The following is a 22,347-nucleotide window of genomic DNA, read 5'->3' as shown; positions in this document are numbered from 1 at the left end:
AACCCAGTTTAGCCAGTTGTGAGCGTACAGGTCGGTGGCATTAAGTGCGTTCACAGGTCGGCACCACCCATCTCTTTGGGAGCACGGGCTCTCCGGGTGTGGAGGAACCACGCTTGGAGCGTGAGCGGAATTGGGCCCTCTTTGCAAAGGTTTACGTCGAGTAAGTCAATCTGTCATTGAAACCCCAAGGAAGCCTGGGCCGTTAGCTGGATTTGCCTTCTATTTTTGAGCTGCAGGCATGTTTTCAAATGCAGTTTTCATTTTATACAGCAACTGAATATCTGATAGCAAAATGTTTCCACGGAGAGAGCTTGCCCATGGGGAGGAGAAAAAGAAGGCTGCTCTAATGAATAGATAAGCTTGATTTGTGTTTGGCAACATCCTTAGCATTTAATTCCAGCAATTAAAGTAGGCAAGTCTTTGTTTTCCTTTTCCTTGCAAAAACAATAAAATATTACAGACTGTTTGGGGGGAAAAGCCCTACTCGTAGTCGTACCCCCTTAGTGGGACCACCATCACCATGCGTGATGCTTACCTGAGCTTGGCGTGAACCACTCATTCGCCCTACTGCACTTGAGCTGCTCTGCAACTATGAGCAGCGTCGGGGTCCAATGCACGCATCCCCTCCCCACAGCGGTCCTCTCCTCGTGCATTTGGTCCACCTTCCTCCACACATGCGTCATCTCCCACAAGTTGCCCTCATGAGGTTCACGCTCGCTTGCTTTCCCAAATGATGTGAACATTCCCTTTGTGTTCTTGTTTCCTGTTCTCCCCTTGTGCGGACATACCTCGTTCATGGGAGCGAGCCCTGGCTCCGTGATCCTAAATACAGAATGACTGCGGACCCTGTGGGAGGGGACCCTTGCTTGCAACAGATCACCGGGGTGGCCTGAGCCCTGGTGAGAAGCTCATGAGGCTGTGTCAAATAGTGCCATGTTCCTGCGTGGGGCACTGAGACTGTGCAAGGGCAAGCTCTGCAGCCCGACTGCCTGGGTTTGGATCTGGCTACCAGTTTGCCCTTATGCAAGCTACTGGACTGGTCTGTGCCTCAGTTTCCCCAGCCGTGGAGTGGGTATGATAACAGCACGTGCCTCACAGGGTTATTGTATGGATGAAATGGCATCAGGAGCATAGGATACCCCCTGATATGGGACAGCATTTCCCTCTTACCTTCCCACGGTGTGTAACTGCAGTTGGGGGCATGTGGATGAGACGGCAAGGAGGAAGGCCCGTCCGCCATCAGGGCCCGTGCACGGCCTGGGGTTTGCTAGGAATAGACAGAGGACAGGGGAGCCCAACCGGGACCTGCCCCGCCGCAGGGCTGAGAGCATCTTGCACAGGCAGGGAATGGACTTGATCCTGGGAAAGAGGGTGGGAGGGCTCGCTGCTCCCAGGTTCCGCAGCTGAAAACTGCTGGGCAGTCTCTGTCCCTCCCCCACCTGGTCCCAACCTTCCCTCTGGGCCCCAGTCACCCAGATGGTCTAAATGGGAAGAAAAGAGGAAAATCCGTATCCAATCTGCTCTATTCAGAGCAATGGGAAGGAATCTGCATCTCAATTTTATCTTTGTGCTGAGCTTGGCTAAGCTTTGCCCCCCAAGTGGTGAGTGATGGGTGGGTGGGAGGATGGCATTGGTGGCCCCCTGGGGGAGTGAGGGGCGCCCCCACGCCCTCCCCTCCTTACCAAACCGCAGACAGAATGCATTCTTTCCTGCTTTTGGTTTCCCCCTGTTTCCTCTTCTTTTCTTTTCCTTCTCTTTCTCTCCCTCTTTCCCAGGCAGGCAGCCAAGGAGAGATTTTGAATGGCAGCAAGGAGGGAGGGGCCGGCCGGGAGGACCAGCGGTGCACCCTTCTGAGAGGTCCAGGGGCTCCTGGGCTGAGCAGGAAAGAAGCATCCCTGGTCCCCCACCCGCCTGGCCCCTGGCTGTGGGGCCTGTGCTGGGGGTGGGCTGCGGGGGTGCCCGCTCTGGCCCCCTGGTCGGCAACCTCTGGAATTTCCTTCTCCATAGGCGCTCAGGACTTGGAAAACTGGTTCCCGCAGCCCAAACTCACAGGAGACTGATTTGCAGCAGGAAGAAGTCAGTTTAATAATTTACAGCCCGAAAGTGCTCTCCCTGATTGGGAAGGCAACTCAGGAAACCAAATTAAACTCTGAGGGCTGCTCGGGGGGTGTGCGGGGTTAGGGCTCTGGAAGGTGCCAGGAGGGCTGGGGCCAGTTCTCCTCGAGGGAGGGCCGGGTGTGTGGAGTGGCCCAGTGCGTGGTCTTGGGTTCAAATCCCTGCTCTCTTACTAACTGGCACTGGGACCTTGGGCGCCGTCTTCCTATCAGCTGTGAGTGATGATCTTCGAATGATGATCGCAGGGTCATCTCTCGGCGATCTTGCCAAATTGCCGTGAGGTCTTGCAGGGAAAGAGCTTAGCACAGTCCGTGGCACTTCTTGATACACGGAGGCCGTGTTTATTTAAGCCCTCATCCTTAGGGTCCTAGGTTGTCTTTTCCCTTCCAATTACAGTCGAAGTTGTGATTGCAGGCGGGTGGCCCACTCTAACCCATTGCCCCTGCTGCCCGCTGCCACCCGACTTCCCAAAGCTCAGGTCTGACCACATCCTTCCACTGCCCCAGCCACCAGCTAGTCCTTTTCAGCAGAAGGAAACCTCCTGACGCTTTAGGTTTTTTCTTAAAGTGTCCCCCTGTTTTGGCCTCCGTCTTCCTCTCCAGACTCGGCTCCCTCTGCCCAGTTCTCCAGCCTTGCTAGATTGTGTGAGGATGGTCCGGGGCCAAGTCTTTGCCTGTGCCGTTTGCCATCCCGTCATTCTGGAATGCTCTTCACCCCTGATGGCTGGGGAAGCACCCCCTCTTCTTTCCTTCAAGGAGCGCTCCCTTCTGTAGGAGGCATCTTAGACCTCCAGCACCCGGCATTCCTCTCTCTTGTCTTTCCCAGGGCACCTGGCACCTTGTCTGCAGGCCCCCCTCCTAATCTGCCTCCTGCTCATCTTCCACCCAGGCCTCCATCTGCTTTGTAGGACTGTCACCGGCAGGACATTGGGACCCCTTTGTTTGTCCCCGTCCTGAATGGCTTGGGGAATGAAGATGTTCTCCAATGTTGAGTTCAGCTTCTCCCCACTGCAGGAAGGTTTGGGCAAGTTAGCTCTCAAGCAAGCAGTGGAGGCCACTTTGGGCTCTATGGGGGAGGGGGAGGGGGTTACACACTCTCTCTCTCTCTCTCTCTCTCTCACACACACACACACACACACACACACACACACACACTCCGCCCCTGTCTCCCTCATCCTTTGCCCCAGAGAGCAAAGGTCCTTCTGTACCTGGGCCTTCCAGCCGCTCTGGCCCTGGCCCTCTGCCCTTCCCTTGCTTTCTTTCCCTCACACTCAGCAATTTCATCCCCTCCCCCGGCTGCAGCGAATCCTCTTCCCACTGTCTGTGCTGGGGAAGGAAATGAGCCCGGGAGCAGTCCCGTGGAAGGCGAGGCGTCCTCAAGGGGTGCCTGTGTGGGTGTGCATCCTCTCTCACATGCAAGCACATGCATCACACGCCTCCCAGCATCATTAGAGTGACCCCATATCGAGGACCACAGGGAATTGGGGCAGCAGCAGAGAGAAGGCAATAGAAGCTCTGGCCAATGATTTGGGAAAATGTTTTCCTTATCACTGAAGGTTTCCCAAAATAGCAGGAGTGCTCCAGCTCCCTTTCCCCCACTCCTGGAGAACCGTGCCACCGTGCCAGTGACAAGTGGCTCCGAGACGGGAGGCAGGATGAAAGCACAGGCTCTCGGTGCCCCCTTACCTGTCCGACCCCAGGCCCTGGGTTGCTGTGTCTGTCCTTGGAGAACTGTCTCCTCTCCTCTATTAAACTGTAAGCTCCTTGAAAGCAGAGACCGTACTTTTGCCAGGAGGCCCACCGGCTCCCCCACTTCCCCTGTCTGTACAGGCAGCAGCGCATAGCGGGTGTTTAGCAAATGCTCAGGGAAGCATCCTATAAACGAGCGAGTGGGTGAGCCTGGGAAGACATTTCAGCGACTAGTGAAGGTTTTGTGCACAGGAATGCATTTAGACGAGCAGATCTCCTAAGGGCCTGCTCCATGGTCCTGAGGCAGGGAGCCCCTAGCCCTGTTTTATGGGTAACAAAGCAGGATCCTCCAGGAAGAGCTACACGGGCCTGGTGGCCCCCTGAGCTCAGGCCTTGCCGTGGTCCTCCTCAGCCCTCCGGCAGATCGGGGGTCTCTGCTGCACACCCCCCATAGAGAGACGCCCAGATTACTTTAATGTCAGGTCAGGCTAGAAATAGAAATTCCTGTTTGTCTCAGGCATGTTTGGGTATAAGAATGAAAACCCAAACCACATGGGACAGGAATGGTGCCTGGTTGGTGATAATTGAGACCTGAACAAGGCCTTAAACAGATGGGGAGCGAGTTACTCATCATCAACAGCAACAATAGCCACCCCCCTATTCCGTGCACTTCAGGACAGGTTCAGTCCTTGGTGGGGGAGCGCCAGAGAGCGACCCTTAAGCAGGCTTCACGCCCAGCGCTGACCTGATCCCAGCCCAGTCAGCCTGGGACCTGATCCCACGACCCTGAGATCATGACCTGAGCCCTAATCAAGAGTCGGGCGCCTACCTGACTGCACCACCCAGGTGCCCAGGTCAGGGGCTGTTCCGAGCCCCACTCAATCTTCACACCTCTCCAAGGCAGGCGTCCCTAGTGTCCTCGTTTTACAGACAAGAACACAAGCACGGCAGTGTGGTGGGCAAGCGTCACAGCATGAAGTCTGGAGGTGGACAGAGCAGAGCTGACCGATCCCGCCAACCTCCCAGGTCCCACCTTGCCTCTGCACCACAGTCCATATCGCGGGCCTGGGGGAGGCTAATGAAGCCCCTTGCATCCTGGCTGAAGGCCACGGGGGAGGAGGAAGCCCCGGAGCGCTTTCCTGCAAGCCCCGCTGACAGCTTCCTCGCCATCGCCCCCTGTCTGGACTGGTGGGCCGGCAGGGCCTTCGGGCAGGGCCCCCTGCCCCTCAGCACCCACCAGTGCAGAGGCCCCTTTGGGGCAGGAGGAGGCGAGAGGGGACACGAGGCTGTGAGACGCCTCCTGGTCTGACAACTCTGGCTGGCTTCAGCGAAAATGCAAGGATCCAGGAGTAGCTCATGGCTCATGGAGGGAGGAAGTAGTCAGACCTCGGGAAGGGGCTGGAATCGGGAACCAGAGTCTGTTAGTATTCCAGGGAGCCTCCGCGGTCTGTCTCCTGTCACAGCTCTCTGACTTCAGGTGGCCACCTCATCTGCTCCCCCGCTCAGCCCACATGACAGGCGGGAGAAGGCGACCCCACGGGGCCCACGGGGCTCCGTCCAGTTTCCTCCACAATGACCGACCTGCCCCTGGGGCGGGATGGGGGTTAGACACCCAGGTTGTCGTGGGGAAACATCTGATGGGCCTGTTTTGACCGCATGTCCCCCCGGTGCAAGGGGCTCTGGTGGGGAGGGCGGAGGTACACCTAAACCTGCGGGGCGCCTTCCCTTCCACCTGTGCAGGGAGGGGAGATGATTTCCAAAGAAGGGGGACTCTCGGGAGTCCAGTGCTCTGCTCACGACGACCAATCCTAGCGCTCAGGGATGTGGGGTAGGGCACCCTTGGCTTTTGCTGACATTTGCAAAGCGGCAAGCCCTGGCTTATCAGGCTCGCTGCCCTACTTCTCCTGCTCCTCCTTTGCACCCCTCTTCAGGTCCACTGGCTTCCCTACCAAAGGCAAAGGAGTCCTCAAGGGTGACGGCAAAATAGGCCCATGCCTGGGTCCCCGTCCCGTGGGCTCTCTGACGTCAGCCTGCTGACCCACACTTGCTCTCCTAAGGCTTGCAATGCTCATCTGAGTAAAGGCTCTCCCTGCCTCCTCCCTGCCTCCTCCCTCCCTCCTCCCTGCCAAGCGCTAGGCCTCTCTCTGGGGGGCTGACTGGTCTGTGTGCAGTGTGCGCCACTGAGCTCTAGCTCTCTCTTCCTCTCTCTCTCCTCCCTCCCCTGAGTGGAGCTGATCTGGAATCGGGGTCCTGCCCCAGCCCTTCCCCACCCACATCCATGTGCTGCACCCCCGCCCCTTCCCCCCAGACAGCCAGTGTGCCCTGCCGGGGACCAGGGGGACCGGGCCCTACTGATCTAGTCGTTACTGCTTCAGAGGGGACCTGGAGGACATAGGTGCCTAAGGGCTGTAACGTGAGTGGAAATCAGGCCCAGGGCCCGGGGAGGTGCTGGTGGCCGGAGTGGTGCTAGACCACTCGGATGAAGGGCTGATGGAGGAGAGGCCCCAGCTAAGGTCTAAAGAGATGATATTTGCACACGTGTCAGGGTCACCCAGGGGATCTGTCTCAGCCCAGGCCCCGGGGGGCAGCTGGCATGCTCAGATTGGGATCTGCGAGGGCGGGTTAATAAAGGAACAATTTACGAAGGTGGGGGCGGGGGTTGGGCTCTTCCCTGCAGCTGAGGATCTGGGGCAGTGGCTCCCCCAGGCCAGGGCACCAGGAGGCCTTAACTCTGACCTTCTGTGCGGGGTGCTCACCCTGCTGCCCCCTCTCGCCCTCGTCCCTCCTGCCTTGTGCCAATGCCCGCCCTGGACACACAGAGGAGAGGAGGCCCCGTAGCAGTCCACGCACCCAGCAGGGAGGAGGGGATGGAATAGGGGCACAGATAGAAAGCCTCTGGCACAGGCGACACCCGGGTGGCTCAGTGGTTTAGCACCTGCCTTGGGCCCAGGGTGTGATCCTGGGGTCCCGGATCGAGTCCCGCATCGGGCTCCCTGCATGGAGCCTACTTCTCCCCCTGCCTGTGTCTCTGTCTCTCTCTCTCTGTGTCTCATGGATAAATACATAAAATCTTTAAAATAAAAAAGAAAGAAAGCCTCTAGCCCAGACGTCAAAGGGCGAGAGGAAATCCCATCGCAGCGGCAAGCCCTGGGCCGCAGGGAAGAGCCAGCGGGGCTCTGGGGAACAGCAGCGGGGAGCGGGCAGGCGAAGACCCCTCCGGGAGGAGGCCAGGCCCGGGCCTCCCTCCCAGCGGCTCTGCTCCGAGGGGTGGGCCAAGCTTTTGGCTGGAGAGGGGGCCAGGGAGGTGCACATCTGACCTGAGGCTGAGGGGCCCCAGGGCCCCCGTGGGATGCGGGATGGGACAGGGCAAGAGAGAAGAGGTGCTGTGCTGGGCGCACAGTCCGCAGAGTCACAGGAGGATTTCCTCGAAGCCTCCAAGCAACACAGTGACAGGTGTTAGCCAGTCTCGCACATGTGAGAAGAGGCAGGAAGAAAATCATCCTGCTCCCGTTTCCCAGACCTGGAGTAAGGTGGCGGCGGCAGGAAGGGAAGAGAGAGGAGGGGTTAGGAGCAAAGGGCCTTAGAGTGGGAAGGAGCCCAGGGGACTCCAGTCCCTGCCAGGTGTTGGTCACAGTCACCTTTGGGATGACTCACCTGCCAGGCCCGGTACCCCACCCCCACCGCCAGTGGAAATGATTCTGATTTGCTCCCACCTCCAGCAGGGAATCCCTGACCTAGTTCAACCTTTTATTTCATAGAAGAGAAAAGTGACTCCAAGGAGGTCACTCCATGGTTCAGGGACTTGTGACGGACCTGGTGTCTGCAAGGCTTGGTGACACCTCGGATGGGCCAGGGAAGGAGAGAGGTGGTGAGCTGATTCAGAGGGTCTGAACCCTGCCCCAGAGGAACTGCTGTGCTCCCCCGCATTAGAAGTTTTAGGGAACTAAAACTAGGCCTTAAAAGGTCTTTAAACTTTTTATTGAATGGGTAATATTAAACCTAATTATTAAATTAAACCCTAAAATTTGATTATTTAACAATCAAAACTGAAAACAGTATAAATAAGGTATATATTGAGAAGCCTCTATCATGATTTTGCTACTCACAGGTAACCTGCTTTTAAAATCATCTTGGGAAAAAATAAAAAATAAAAAAAAATAAAATCATTTTGGGGAAAACAATAAATAAAATAAAATCAGTTTGGGTTTATTTTTCCAGTGTATGTCAATGCTAATAAAAGCCAGCATAAATATATGTTCTTATTTCTATCCCCTTTTTTTACACAAAAGGCTACATGCTATTAGACTGTTCTGCATTGTGGGGGGTTTTGTTGGTTTTTTTTTTCTTTCAGTTGATACACCTAGAGATTTCTCCCTATCAAAATCTAGAGAAAAAAAAATCACCATTCTTTTCTAGAGCTGCGTAGTATTCCATTACAAAAATACACCGTAGCTTGTTTAAGCGGTCTCCAGTTGCCAGATATTTGGTCGTTTCCCCGTCTTCTGTTAGTTCAAACAATGTCCCAAGGGATGATCTTACGCATAAATCAGTCTGCATATGTGCAGGTGCCTCTTTAGTCTATTTTTGCTTCTCCACGATCTGTGGCGAAGGAGCAGCTTTCACATTTCAATTTACAATCTGTCGCAGATGGGTACTTATATAAAATTCAATAAAAGTGAATTACTAGAGAGGTGAATTGACAAAAAACTATGAAAAATACAAGCCCCCAAATTGTATTGGATCCATTGGACATAAAAATTACTCTGTCGTACATTACGAGGAGGCTTTTAAACACTCACTCTGAAGTTCCTGCCTTTATCTTCCCACAAAGTCGTCACAGTGTACGATTGTCATCGGTCCGTGGACCACACTTTGAGTAGCACGGGTTCAGACTCCCAGAAATTAGGCCAAAGGGTACACGCCTGTGCCATTTTGCCAGAGTCCTCTCCGTGGTGGATGTACCATTTGGCACAGTGGTTTGTGAGAGTGCCCCCTTGCCCACAACCTCGCCAAGAGTGCCTTCCACCTTGGATTTTTGCTAAAGTGATGGGTGAACGGTGCTTCTCTCTAAGTTTTAATTTCTGTTGCTCTTATTTTGAGTAGAAATAGTCCCATTCATATATTTTTTTAAAAGATCCCATTTATTTATTAATGAGAGACACAGAGAGAAAGGCAGAGACACAGGCAGAGGGAGAGGCAGGCTCCCTGCAGGGAGCCCGATGCAGAACTCGATCCCAGGACCCCGGGATCACACCCCGAGCCGGAGGCAGATGCTCAACCACTGAGCCACCCAGGGGCCACACCATACATATTTTTAAGCCCTGTTTGTATTTATATTCTTTTCTCAAGGATTGTTGACCTTTTCCCTCTTGAGCCTCAGGAATTATTTCTATACTCGGAATATTAGTCCTTTGTCTGTGATATGAGTTGCAACTATTTTTTCCAGTTTGTCATTTGCCTTTTGATTTTGCTTGGTGTTTATTTTTTAGGGGAGAGGGGCCCTGCAGAAGGTTGGGGTTTCGTGTAGTTAAGTTTGTCAATCTTTTCTTTAACAGCTTCTGGATTTCGAGTCATGGTTCTCTCTTCCCAAGTTATAAAGAATACTGCCCACATTTTCTTCTAGTATTTTTATAGTTTTATTCTTAACACCTAAACTTGTCTCTAGTTGGAATTTTTCCTAGTACAAGGTGTGGGTTATGGATCCAAATTTATCTTTTTACAAATGGCTACCCACTTGTCCTAGCTCCACTTATTAAAATCCCTAGACACCACCTTTATCATTAAAACTAATTTTAAACCATTTGGGATAATAGAAAAAGCTCTATAATTTGTCAGTTTTATCCAGAATACCATTACAGGGGAAATTAGCTCTCAAGATGTGATCTATAACTTCGTGTTATTAGGGCAAGGTAAAGTGTAAGTAGCATAAGTCAAAGATAAATGTATTTAAGCAAACAAACGAACGAACCCGGTGGGACCGCTCACAACCATGGTTGAAGCTGGGAGAAATGGGGGAACAGGTGGTGACTTTCAGTATTTGCTTTGCAGATCTTACCCAGGCTGCTTCCAGGAGCTGGGACTGCAGAGGGGCCCACCATGGTGTTCCCCAGTCCCCTGGCTGTCACCCTGTTGCCGCCCAGCCTCACGCTGCTGGTGGTCCACCTGTCCAGCTCCCAGGATGTCGCCACCGAACCCAGCAGTGAGCAACAGCTGTGCACGCTGAGGGAACACCCCACCGTGGCCTTTGCGGGTAAGAACCGCGTCCCACTCCGTCCTTTATTGAAGGACTTAGGTCTGATTTTAGTCTCCAGACAATTTATTTAAGCCTTTCATCCTTGTTTACCTGGGGCAGGAGGGCGACCTTCTCTGGGATTCCTGCTAGAAGCAGGGCTGTGGGTGCCCCGGGGGAAGTGGGCAAGGGTTCCTCGGCCGTCTCAGCTCTAACTCTTCTGCAACCATGAGCTCTATTTTGTAGCTTCCCTGGGAGGCAGAATGAAGATGAGTCACTGCTTAGGAAGTGCCTGGCGATCTCTGGAAAGCTTCCCACTGCTCTAAGACAGTTGCAGGGATGCCTGTCCTCAGGGCCCTGGGAACCCAGAGGGAAGGAGGCCTGGATGACTAATAATTCTCTTTATCTGTCAAGGGAGGGCATGAGATGTCCTCTTAAGTGTTTCTCAAACTGGGATTTGTGAATCACTGGACATATTCTGAGAGGTCTATAAATTCTCAGTATGAGTTTCTAAAATTAATGTATATATTCCATGATAATTTAACTTCTAAGCAAAACACAAATATTGGAGCAGCCCGGATGTTTTCCCATGACCCGGTGGCCAGTTTGGGGCTCCCTGGTGGTGCTCTGATGGCAGCACCACTTCAGGATCCATTGAGTGGCAGCTCACACTAGAATCTGTGGATGTAGCTTCAAGGGTCGCCAGGTTCTTAAGTCCCTGCCCTGTTTCCACATCACGATAACCCTGGCAGGGAGGCAGGGCAAGGACTGTCACCTCCTTTTACAGATGGGAGGGCTGGGGTGTGCAGGTTTGGAGAGACTTGTTAGAGGCAGGCCTTCGCGGTGGGCATCCAGCGCTCTTTCTACTCCCTGTGGCGAGGGGTCGGGGCTCCACCTTCAGGCCTCCCAGGCAGGAGAACGAGAAGCTGCCCTCTGGGATTCCACACAGCTAGTCCAGGGGGGCAAGGTGGAAACCAGAGCAGCAGAAGAAATGCAAGAGTCTGAGGCTGGCATGGGATTTGGGAGGGGCGGGAGGGGTGGTACGGACAGGAGTTGGGGGTGGCAAGGTGGAGAGGCCGGGGTGTGTAGAAGTGTGGGATCCCCAGCTGTGGGCTGGCTCCTGTCTGGGGGAGGAAGATTTGCAGCTGTCTTCTCAGTGCTGTCTTGTTTGAGCTGAGATCCAAGGCTTTGAAGGCTTAAGTGGATTAAAGTAAATTAGCGATGTCCTTAAGCCTACAAAGCACGGCGTACACTCTCAGACTCCTGATGGCTCCCAGAGTTCTGGTGGCTGGGAAGGGAAGGACCAAGTGGGGACAGGAGTGGGATTCTGGGAGCTGTCGTCTTGTTGGACACCCTGTGGCAGCTTCTAATGAACCATTTCCTCTGCGGGCCTGGCTGATTCTGGGACAGGGACAATGGGAATTCCTGTTTCACCCCCCACCCCCCAGCCTGGTCTGTACCAGGGCAAATGGGGCAGGCGGTCCGGGGTAGTGGAGAAGTAGAAGTTCCCTGAGTGCCTGGCTTCTTTGACATCATGTTTTATTTTATTTACTTATTTATTCATAAGATTGTATTTATTTATTCATGAGAGACCCAGAGAGAGAGGCAGAGACACAGGCAGAGGGAGAAGCAGGCTCCTTGCAGGGAGCCCGACGCGGGACTCGATCCCGGGACCCCGGGGTCATGCCCTGGGCTGAAGGCAGACGCTCAGCCGCTGAGCCCCCGGGTTTAACCTTCGGGTGCACGTCACCTGAATGAAACCAGCCTCCCGCCCCATCTTCTTTCCGAACGGATGCCTGAGGCTCAGATGGACCTACAGGGCTGACGGGGAGTAGCTGAGGAACCCCCCCCCAGCCCCAGCACGCAGAGATGGTCTGTCGCCCCAGACTGACCACCCTGGGGACAGGCGTCACCTCTGCTCTTCCCACCCCCCTGGCCCTCCCGGCCTCCCCCCAACTCACCCAGGCCTCCGCTCGACAGCTTTGGGATTTCCTGTCCATTCAGCAGATTTGTCCTGGGCTCTACTCGACATCGGGGACCGAGCTGGGGGCTGCGGGACTTGGGGGGTGAGTGAGAGTCTCCTCCGGGTGCTCCATCTCTCCCTTGGGCCTTAGAGGTCGCCCAGAGCGGGACTGGGCCTCTGGTCCGCTCACAGCTGTTGGCGCCCGTGGGCACCCACGAGAGGCTCCGTTCGTGTCGGGTGATGGGCTGTGTCCTGGGTGTGGCCTCGTTCCAGAGAAGTGGCCCCATAACCCAGGCCAGCGCCCACCCCTGGCTTCCAGAAGGCCCTCAGGTGTCGCATGTTATTTCTGACCCATCAGTAGGCTTCCAGCCCCGCGGCCCGAGTTTCCCCCGACCCCGACCCCCGATGGCTCTGTGAATAAGGCCCGAATACGGGATCCCTGGGTGGCGCAGCGGTTTAGCGCCTGCCTTTGGCCCAGGGCGCGATCCTGGAGACCCGGGATCGAATCCCACGTCGGGCTCTCGGTGCGTGGAGCCTGCTTCTCCCTCTGCCTGTGTCTCTGCCTCTCTCCCTCTCTCTGTATGACTATCATAAATAATAATAATAATAATAAAAAAGAAATTAAAAAAAAAAAAAAGGCCCGAATACCCTCGAGGAACCGCCAGGTGCTGGCCTGGCAGGCATTTCCCCGTTCCCTAAGGCTGCATGTTCTCCCGTGGGCTTCCCGGGGGCGGGGGGGGGGGTGGCACCTGCGTGGGCTCTTCCCTGGGCCCCGCAGGAGTGCCTGGGCCGCAGGGCGACGGGATGCGGTGAGGCCGGTCAGCGGCTAGTTCTCCGAGTGGGTAATTGAATTGACTATAATTAAAATCACAGGCGCGTCGCGGAGAATGTCATCTTCCTCCTAGAGTCGCCGTCCACAGCCTCCGCTGCACACGGAGCTCAGAACGTGCTTGGTGTCTTAAAGGCCTTCCCTCGGGCCACTGGCCTGTTTCCTAAGACGAAGCGGCTCCTGTCCCCAGACAGTTCCCCCCGGGACCAACCTGCTGCACCCGCTGCCTCCCACCCCCCTTGCCCCTGTCCCCTCGCCCTTGCCCCGTCCCTTTGGGGCCAGGGGAGAGGGACAGAAACCCAGAGGGGCTGCCCGCCTCCACTCCCACCGCTGCCCCGGCCTCCCAGTGCCATCCCCCACCCCTGCACTGCTTCGCCTTCCTTTCTGCTCCCTTTTCCTCCCCCGGGGGGGGGGGGACCTGAGCGCAGGCTGGGGCTCAGCAGGCCCCGGTGGGGCTCCTCCTGGCTTGCTCACGCATCGCACCACCTCTCCCCCCACAGCGGGCATATCCCTGTCGGCGGGAAAGAAGGGAGCCAGAGCGTGACCCAGCTGCTACTGTTGGGGAGCCCTCAGCCTGATGGGGACAGCCAGGCCCCTCTCCCGTCCCCAACACATACACAGAAAACAAACTTGAGCATATTCAGAGAGATGAAAACACACAGTGTGAACAGAACAGACACGGTAGAGAGATTATGTAATAAAATCAGGGTGGAGAGGTTCCGATCCAGGAAGCCTTCCTGGAGGAGGAGGACCCTTGGCTTAATCTCTAAGGTAGTGTATACTCTTCTACCAGGATTTCTGAGTGGCCCCGAGGTCAACTAAAAACCCAGCGCACCTGACTCCAGATCCACTCCTTATACCCATATTGCGTGGGTGTCATTGCACGTTCATGACAATCCTTGCTAGCCCGTAGTCACCTGCTGAGGACAGAGGCAGACCGAAGGGTTTGCTACATTTTGCTGCAGAACTTCTCTCTCCTTCTTTTTCTTCTTCGTCTTCTTTTTTTTAATCGTGCATATCACAGTTTTCTGAAAAACATCCAGCTCACAAAACCTCGAGTTCTCCGGGGAGCGATTAAGTGTTTGCCTATCGTGCAGAAATGAAGGGCTGCTTTGACTCTGGAGTGGAGGGATAATGAGCCATGATTTATTCCCTCATCGCTGCCCCCTTGACGGGAAAGCTCTGTGGCCCACGGCTCGATGGTGCCCCACGGCTCTCTCGATGGGTCAGTTCCCTCCGGTGCACGGGGTGTGAGGATGGGATGGGAGGGTCTCCAGTGGGAGGGAAAGAGGGAAAGTCGGCGAGCACTGCTCTTCGGGTGTACCTTCCTCAGACCACACCCCATCCATCCAGAGGGCCGTGAGGTCTCTGCCCACCCAGTCCCCATGGTAGGCTTTGGCCTTCCTTGGAGACAAGAATAGACACTGACCACCCACGTGCCGTTTCCGCCACCTCCATGGAGCCTTGTCTGAAAACTTGACTCTTCTTATACAAAAAGGAGTTGAGAGGGACACCTGGGTGGCTCAGTTGGTTGAGCGTCTGCCTTTGGCTCAGCTCTTGATCCTGGGGTCCTGGGATCGAGTCCCACATCGGGCTTCCTGCAGGCAGCCTGCCTCTCTCTGTGTGTCTCTCATGAATAAACAAATAATTGAAATCTTAAAAACAAACAAACCAGAAAAACCCAGAAGGGAGTTGAGAATTACTCATGCATTCACTCAACTCTTTCCAGGTGCTGGGCGGAGCCTACAGCTCTAAGAAGCAAGATCTCCCCTACCCGCCCCCCCTCCCAGTGAAAACAACGGGGCTAGACTCCCAACAAGAAGGGGGTTTGATGGCAGTAAAGACCTTACCCTGGCCTGAGGGAGTCAGGGAAGGCTTCCTGGAGGAGGCCCGGTGGGGATGGGGGCGAACAGGAACTGTTCCATTGAGGGAGCACAGAAGGGCAAAGGTTTGCAGGCTCTGGTGGGATAGATCTGCACAGTGTTCTAGTTTAGTGTGGCCGACGTGGTGGTTTGAGGGGGAATGTAAAAGTGAAGCATCATTCTCTCAACGAATCGCTGAATAATTGACGTGCCAGGCATTCGAGTTGGGAAGCCAGGGAGTCCAGAACCCAAAGGCCTTCACGGGAGTTGCAACTTATCCTTGGGGCAACCGGGAGCTACTATAGGGTTCTAAGCTGGAGAGGGACATGACCGGGCTTGCAGCTGGGAAAGATCGCTCTGGTTGCCTTGTAGCAAGTGGACCAGGGGGGCCAGTGGAAGCCAGGCTAGATGGGATGCCCTTGGCACCAGTCCAGGCAGGAGGTGATAGAACCTTGGATGGGGGTAGGATGCAGAGGGCAAGGGGACGGAGTTCTTGGAGGTGGAAACCCTATCTAGGATTTGTGAGTGTTTCTAAGCGCTGGTGAGGGTCTAGGGGAGTCAAGGATGATTACAGTTCTCCACCTGGGCAGCCAGGGGTCAGGGGGGAGCCCCTGTCCGAACTAGGGAACATAGCAGGAACAGGGGCCACATCCCCACTGCCTGCCCCCCAGCTGGCTGCTCACGGGTGGGGGCAGGGCAGGTGGGACCAGGCTCCAGGGTGCCCCGGCCTCATTGCTCCCTGACTTCATCCTGACTTTAGCCCTTCCATTCTGGGGTCCGATGCTGGTGCAACTGGAAGCCCCCGGCCCAACAGTAACCAGAACGGTTGCCTCTCCCTCCACCAGATCTGAAGCCGTGGGTCTTTAACTTCACCTACCCTGGAGCCCGAGATTTCTCCCAGCTTGCTCTGGATCCCCCCAGGAACCAGCTCATCGTGGGAGCCAGGTAATGAGGTGTAGGAGGCTGGGTGCCACGAGCGGCAGTGTGCTTAGAGTCGGGTGGAGGGAATACTATTTGGGATATGCCCACGGTGGGTGGACCCTTCCTGGCCTTGGGCCACGTTCCTCTCTCCCAGGCCCTTTCTGTATGTGAACGTCTGTCTCCCACCAAAGGGGGCATTAGTGGGAGCAAGGGCGGGGAGCGGGGCGACCCCTAGACCTCCAGATCTCAGCCAGCCGTGGTCCTCCTGTGCCTGGTGGCTATGGGGAGCAGGAACACCTGCTGTCCCCACCCTGCTGCGGGGACTGCGGGCAAACGTCCTCCCTGGGAGCGCCCCGCAGAGAAGGTGCCAGGAGCCCCCTGCTGGCTGGCTGGCCGCCCGCACCTGGCACCCTGAGCTCGGTGAGCTTCTCCGGGGCAGCACCTCGCTTCCTTCTCTGTTGCCGCACTGGTCCAGCTCTAGGGAGGACTTGCGGAGACATTATGGAGTGGAACAATAGGTCCAAAATCCTGGGCCTTCAACTCCAGTAGGGAAGGAAGCTTAGGGATGTTTACTCCAGGGGGGTCTCAAAGAGTGGTCCCTGGACCTGCAGGACCAAAGGCACCTGGGAACTTGTTAGAAATGCATATTCTCGGGGTGCCACCCTCTGGCTGCTGACTCGGAAGCTCCGGGGTGGAGCCAGCCATGTGTTTTAGCACGCCCTCCAGGTGAGTTTGAGGACTGGGGTTTGAAAATCCCAAGTCTAATCCAACTGCCCTAGATTTAAATGTGAAGAGGCTAGGGACGGATGGGGGAGCCGAAGGGGACCTCCCCAAGATCACATAACAAGATTGATGGGGGAGCAGAGGACTAGCTGAGGACAAAGCACAAGCCCCAAGGGCCACATTGAGGAGTCCTTGAACCAGGCAGAGGGACCTTCCTCTACAGACTCCACTGCCTGGATGTTCATGCTTTGCGGCAGCAGGCAATCTCAGCCCAACCCCCAGGAGCCTGTAAATCTACTTTAACATACAAAAATTCCTTTAGAAACGTCCTTTATCTCTAAGCCCCCAAGATCCATGTTGGCAATCATCCCCAAGCACAAGGCCCACCGATACATACCTGAAGGGGCTCATGACTCAGGTTTGACTAGACGGTAATAAGTGACTTTTTCCCAACAATAGCCAACCCCATCCAGGTCCTGGAGACCTTGCTTCCAAAATCCCTTAGAGAGGCCGCTATCCCCAAACCCCTCCCAACTCCCAGGTATAGAACCAGCCACCCCTCACAGGCCGGGGGATGCAGCCCTTCCTGCCCAAGGGTCCTGTCCCTGGGCTTTAATTAAACCACTATTTTGCACCAAAGACATTTCAAGAAGTCTTTCTTGGTCATGGGCTCCAGACCTCACCCCACCAAACCTCACCTATATTCCAAACCTTCATCAAAAATGACAACAGAGGGTGGGAGCTGCGAATCCTGTCTCCCTACCTCAGGGTTAGAGTTTTTTTCTGCCAGTCAGTTATTGACTTCGGTGGCACTGGGTTTTTTTGGGTTTTTTTCCAGAAGCTCTCCAACCCAGCCAGTCAGATTCTGCAGGTGTGAGGGCGGGGGAGGGTGGGCCGCCCCCAGGCTACCTCGTGAGGTTTAGGCTACTCTCCTTGACCACTAGCCTTTCCTGAGCGTACCCACCCCCTATTCACCCTATGAAAAGGGAGCCCATGGGGCAGAGCTGTGGATTCAGACCCTGGAGCTTCAAGGGTCTGATGTTGACCTTTGAGCCTAGATTCCTGACCTTTCTTCCTGTAAAGTCTAGATTCCAGTCTTTGTGCAGCCAGTCTCTCAGGACTGTTGGGAAACCAGGGTCTGAAAGCATTTTCTTTTAATTTTTGTTTTAATTTTTAAGTTAACTAGGTTGCATCAGTGATATGCATTATGGTAAAACATTCAAAAGGTACAAAAGAATCTACAGCGGAAGGCGGGGCCACCCCTGCACACCCCGAGCAGGACCCTTTCCTAAGGGCACGACCTGCAATGAGCACTGGGCTTATGCAACTATATGAGCGCTTGTAGGCTTTATCTTCCCACAAATAAAATAGTTAACTCTTGAACCACAGGGGGCGTGGGGTAAGGACACCGACAGCCCCTCCCATCCCGTGTCCTTGAACACCTGCCTGTAACTTTTGGCTCCCCCCACACTTAACTACTAATAGCCACTATTACTGATAGCCTTACTAATAACACAAACAGTTGATTGACACTTTTTTGTTCATGTTATGTATGCTTTATAATGTGTCTCACAATAAAGTGAGCTAGAGAAAAAAGTGTTATTCAGAGAATCCTAAGGAAACACATTTACGGTACCGGACCAAATTGAAAAGAAATCCGCGTGTGGAAATCCACGCAGTCTGAGCTTGTTCAAGAGTCAGCTGCGATTGGCTTACTTTTTGTTTTGTGATAATTCTGGGTCTCCCCGCAGTTGTGCTGCCCAAGCAAGTACCGGATTCCCACGCGGTTGTAAGAGATCCTATGTAGACCCGGTCCTCACACCCTACCCCAGACTCCCCCAGTGGTGACAGCTTGGGGAACGATGGCGCATGGCGGTGAGGGAGCTGACCTCCAATGCCATCCTACTCCCTTCTTCAGATTCCACCGGTTTCACCGATGAGTTTTCTTAAACCCCAAAGGTAGCGCCGATGCCTCCGCCCTGATCCTTGTGGAAGCATCTTGAAGGCTGCCATCCCTTTGGTGCCAGGTGCCACTTTATGCACCGTACATGCAGCAAAGCACCTCCAGCATGCAGGGAGTGAGGCACCTAACAAATCACCCCATCTTCACCCCGGAGCTCCTGGACTTCAAAGCTCAAAGCTTGCACACCTCACTGCAAATGAAGCAAGGTCCTCAGTTTCTTTCCTTCCTCCTCTTCGTTCTTTCTGGCCCCCTGGGTCTCTGGAATTCAGGCTGGGATTTTTTGTTGTTGTTGTTCATTTATACCGTGCCCTGTTCTGGAAGGGAGTTAGGGGCGGGCAGGCTGCAGAGATTTCTCTCTGTTCTCCTCTCCCAGAAGAGCAGACTGCGATGCTGAGATGAACGATTTTTGATGGGATAAAAATTAATAAAATGATGCAATGTTTCCCCTAATTTTTTAAAGCTGTGAGCAGATGCCAGTGTTACCTGAGCAGACAGCTGGGGCAGAGCCTGAGCCCATCTGTCCTCGGCAGGGGCTGGGGAGGTTTCGCAGAGGCCCAGAGCCAAGGTCGCTGGTGGGGCCTGCCCAGCCCCGGGACAGCAAAGAAGCTAAGTGGAGGCTGGGCCTGGAGCCCAGAGCTGGGGAAGAGAAGCCTCCAGGCTGAGACGTCTCTGCTTCAGGCCCCTGGATTCATTCAGCAGGGCCCCCCTTTTCCTGCGGGCCCCCTCCCCAACCTCTCTCCTCAATTCTCTTCTCAGGACAGCTGAGGTAGGCCAGAAGGTTCTAATTATTCCTGAAAACCTCAGAAGCCAAAAGAGGAATGGCCAAAAGAAGATGTTAGAAGGAAAGAAAGAAAATTCTTAGGGAAAACCAGACCTTACATCTGCTTGACATTAATAAAGCCTTTCAACATGCACCACACCGTTCCCCCATCTCCGCAGCCCCGGGAAGTGAGAACGAGAGGCATTAGTTTCTCCATTTTACAGATGCGGACACTGAGGCTCCCAGAAGGCCCCCGGCAGGTAGCCGAGCTAGAAGTTTCCCTGCCTCTGCAGCCGGGTCTAATCTCATACCTCCTCCGGCTCCCACCCATGCGTAGGCTCCCCCACCAGCAGGGTCCGTCTGCACCCTGACACGCACATCATTGTCACCCAAAGCCCAGAGCTGACCTTGTGGCCTCTTGGTGTGGTATACTCTGTGGGTTTGCACAAAGGTGTGAAAGGACATGTGTCCCCCATTACAGTGTCACACAGAGTAGTTTCACTGCCCTAAAAATCCTCTGCGCTCCGCTCGTTCATCCTCCCACCCCACAAGCACTGATCTTTTACCACTGTCTCCACAGTTTGCCTTTTCCAGAATATCATACTGTCGACATCATACAGTGTGTGGCCTTTTCACACTGAAAAGAAGATTGGCTTCTTTCATTCAGTATTACGCATCGAAGTTTCCTCCCTGTCTTTTCATGGCTTGATAGCTCACTTCTCTTTTGCACGGAGTAATAGTCTATTATTTGCATACACCACAGTTTATTTATCCGTTCACCTGCTGAAAGGCCTCTTGGTGGCTTCCTGGTTTGGGCAATCGTGAATAAAGCTGCTACAATCATCCACGCACAGGTTTTTGTGTGGACGTGTTCCCTGATTTCAGGGGTTTGGGCAGCAGGCTAATGTGATGGAGACCGTGCTTGAGGCAGATGAGGCCGGCAGCCCTCCGTGGGCTGGACGGTGCGGGACAGGAATCATGAGGGGACGGAGGGGGTGATTCGGGAAGGGGTGACACGGCGGTCCAGGGAGGTGGCCGTGGCAAGGTCAGATCCAGAGTCCCTGCAGGAGAGTAGGAGGCAGCCGGGGCCGCAGGGGCCGAGGCCTAGTGTCTGGAGAGACGGCTGGCCTGTCGGAGGGGGGAGTGGGGCAGGTGGGAGGAAGGAGGTGGCTTGCTGCCCAAGGCAGGAGCTCCTTGAGGCTCCAGGTTGAACAGAAGGGGCTCCCTGGCTGGGAAGATGGTGGCGGGGCTGCCACGGAGCAGGGACAGCGTGGGCTTCGGGAGCAGACCAGTCTCATTTTAATCCCAGCTCCTTTGCTTACTGTCTCTGTGACCTGGACATTTACCCCACCTGTTTCCTCATCTGCAAATGAAGTTTTCTCTCTCCCGGGGTTGCTCCGAAGGTTAAAAGAGCCCATGGGGAGAAAGCTCTCCCTGGAGGTTGACCCACCAAAGGCCCCCTGTGGTCTGTCTCCCACCACGCAGGAGCCAGGAAGGTGCTTCCTGGGGGAGCTTCCTGCAGAACCAGCTTGACTCATGATCTTTGTCTCTGTTTTCACAGGAACTACCTCTTCAGACTCAGCCTTGCCAATATTTCCCTCCTTCAGGTACATTTGCCTCCCTTCCCTTCCATTCCATTCCCTGTGATTTCCCTGGTATTTGGGAGCCAGACCTGGGGGTGCACAGGGAGCAAGATTCAGAATTCAGCCCTAACAGGTGAAAACGGGAGCCCTGTGCTCTTTTCACTGGCCCCGGACTCCGGCTGGCTTCCAGGTAACTGCTGGGAAGGTAGTTGGAAGCGGGGGTGCAGCCACGTAAACATAGAGGCACACATGGGGCTCCTGCCTTGTGCAGAGGAGCTGCTGGCAGAGGAGAGAAGGAGCACCCGAGCTCTGGCGACCAGCTGGCCCCATTTGCCTGGGAATGGGGCATCCCAGGGTACGGGACTCTAGGTACTAAATCTGGGATGGTGCTGGGTGAACTGGAATGGTTGGTTATTCTAAGTCCTACAGCAAGGTCTGAGTTTTGGCCTCAAGAGAAACGGTATCCCTGGTTCCTTTCTTAGCTTGGCCGGAGTGATCCCATTCTAACTCAGCATTTTCACTGAGCTGTGATTGATTTATTATCTGCTGCCAAGAAGGACTCCCCAAGCATAATTCCCTAAGTGCTCTGGGAGGCATTTTAATGGGACTCCCTGATCCAGAACATTTATCCCAGATTGAGAAACAGATGCCAAACTGCCTCTGCAGAGGCTGAACATTCTAGAGAAAAGAAGTCCATCTTTTCCTCAATGAGGAGAAAGACTCAGTTCTTGTGTCTGAGAGGCTTGAGCATTTATTGCATCAGAGCTGAGGGTGGTGGTGGGGCTATAAGGCCAGCAGAGTCTCTGACCTCTAGAGCTCCTGGTGTAGCCAAGACAAGATGATGAGTGCTGCACCTGACCTTATGACAGAACGGTTAAAGGAGATGGTCAGGGCTAGGCTGTATGGGATAGGGTTTCACTGCAAAGGGGTATCTGGGGGAAGGGGACCCTTCCTTGGTGAGCTGTTGTGACATTCTCGTCTGATCATCAGGAAGGGAGGGGGCCCGTAGGAACTAGGGCAAATTGAAAAGAAAATGCCACTCATCCATTTATGGGTCCATCTATCCTTTGGGCCTTACCTTAATCAGCCAAGCTGCCATCCATTCATCCACCTACCCACCCAGTAAACACGTGTTGAGTACCTACCGAAAGCCAGGTCTGGTCCCAGGCATGGTACCGGGCATTTGAGCTCCAAAGGTGAATCAGGCTCAGTCCTCGGCCTCAGGAATAAGCAGATGAGATCACAAGTGATTCTCTGTTCTGGATGGGATTTCTGTGGCTTGGTCCCAGAGCCTGGGCAATGGCAACATCCGGTGGCCTGCCAGCTTGGGCACAAGCAATTCATCCAGAACCTAGTTACCAGGTGACATCCACAGAAAATGAAGCCAAGATGCCAAGCTCAACAGGTCAGAGCCTGGGGGAGGTCAGTGCATGCAGATGTGTTTCAAAGTAGGTAGGAGGAAGTGGGTCCCTGCAGGGGTTCTACCCTGAGGTCAGGCAGTCGGTGTTTTGTTAGATTCCCAAGTTCTATAAAGGAAGGTCTTCTAGGAGCAATAAAGAGGTCAGAGAGGAGAAGTGGATGCACAGAAATAAAAGCAACGCCGTGGGAAGCACACAGGGAGGGGTGAATGCTAGTAGGTTCAGTGGTGGCCCAGAGGCGCTAGGAACCCACTGGGCTCAACATGGTCTGCAATGCCTTCCTGGAAAGCTGC

The 22,347-nt window shown here is 54.6% G+C and overlaps 1 protein-coding gene across 4 annotated transcripts in view; it reads left to right on the top strand.

Moving 5' to 3' along the window:
* SEMA5B (semaphorin 5B) overlaps positions 1 to 22,347 on the top strand; it is a 117,665-nt gene that overhangs the window by 68,064 nt on the left and 27,254 nt on the right. For all 4 annotated transcript variants that reach the window (XM_072725119.1, XM_072725109.1, XM_072725102.1 and 1 more), the window contains exons 2-4: positions 9,852 to 10,053; positions 15,532 to 15,631; positions 20,615 to 20,660. In XM_072725119.1, the coding sequence (XP_072581220.1) occupies positions 9,900 to 10,053; positions 15,532 to 15,631; positions 20,615 to 20,660 (300 nt within the window). In that variant the 5' untranslated portion in view covers positions 9,852 to 9,899. The remainder of the gene's footprint in view (positions 1 to 9,851; positions 10,054 to 15,531; positions 15,632 to 20,614; positions 20,661 to 22,347) is intronic.

This window comes from Vulpes vulpes, chromosome 1 (assembly GCF_048418805.1).
Source record: "Vulpes vulpes isolate BD-2025 chromosome 1, VulVul3, whole genome shotgun sequence".
Classification (NCBI taxonomy): domain Eukaryota; kingdom Metazoa; phylum Chordata; class Mammalia; order Carnivora; family Canidae; genus Vulpes; species Vulpes vulpes.
The sequence above is the reverse complement of the archived record's forward strand: the minus strand, read 5'-3'. Positions and strand labels throughout refer to the sequence as shown.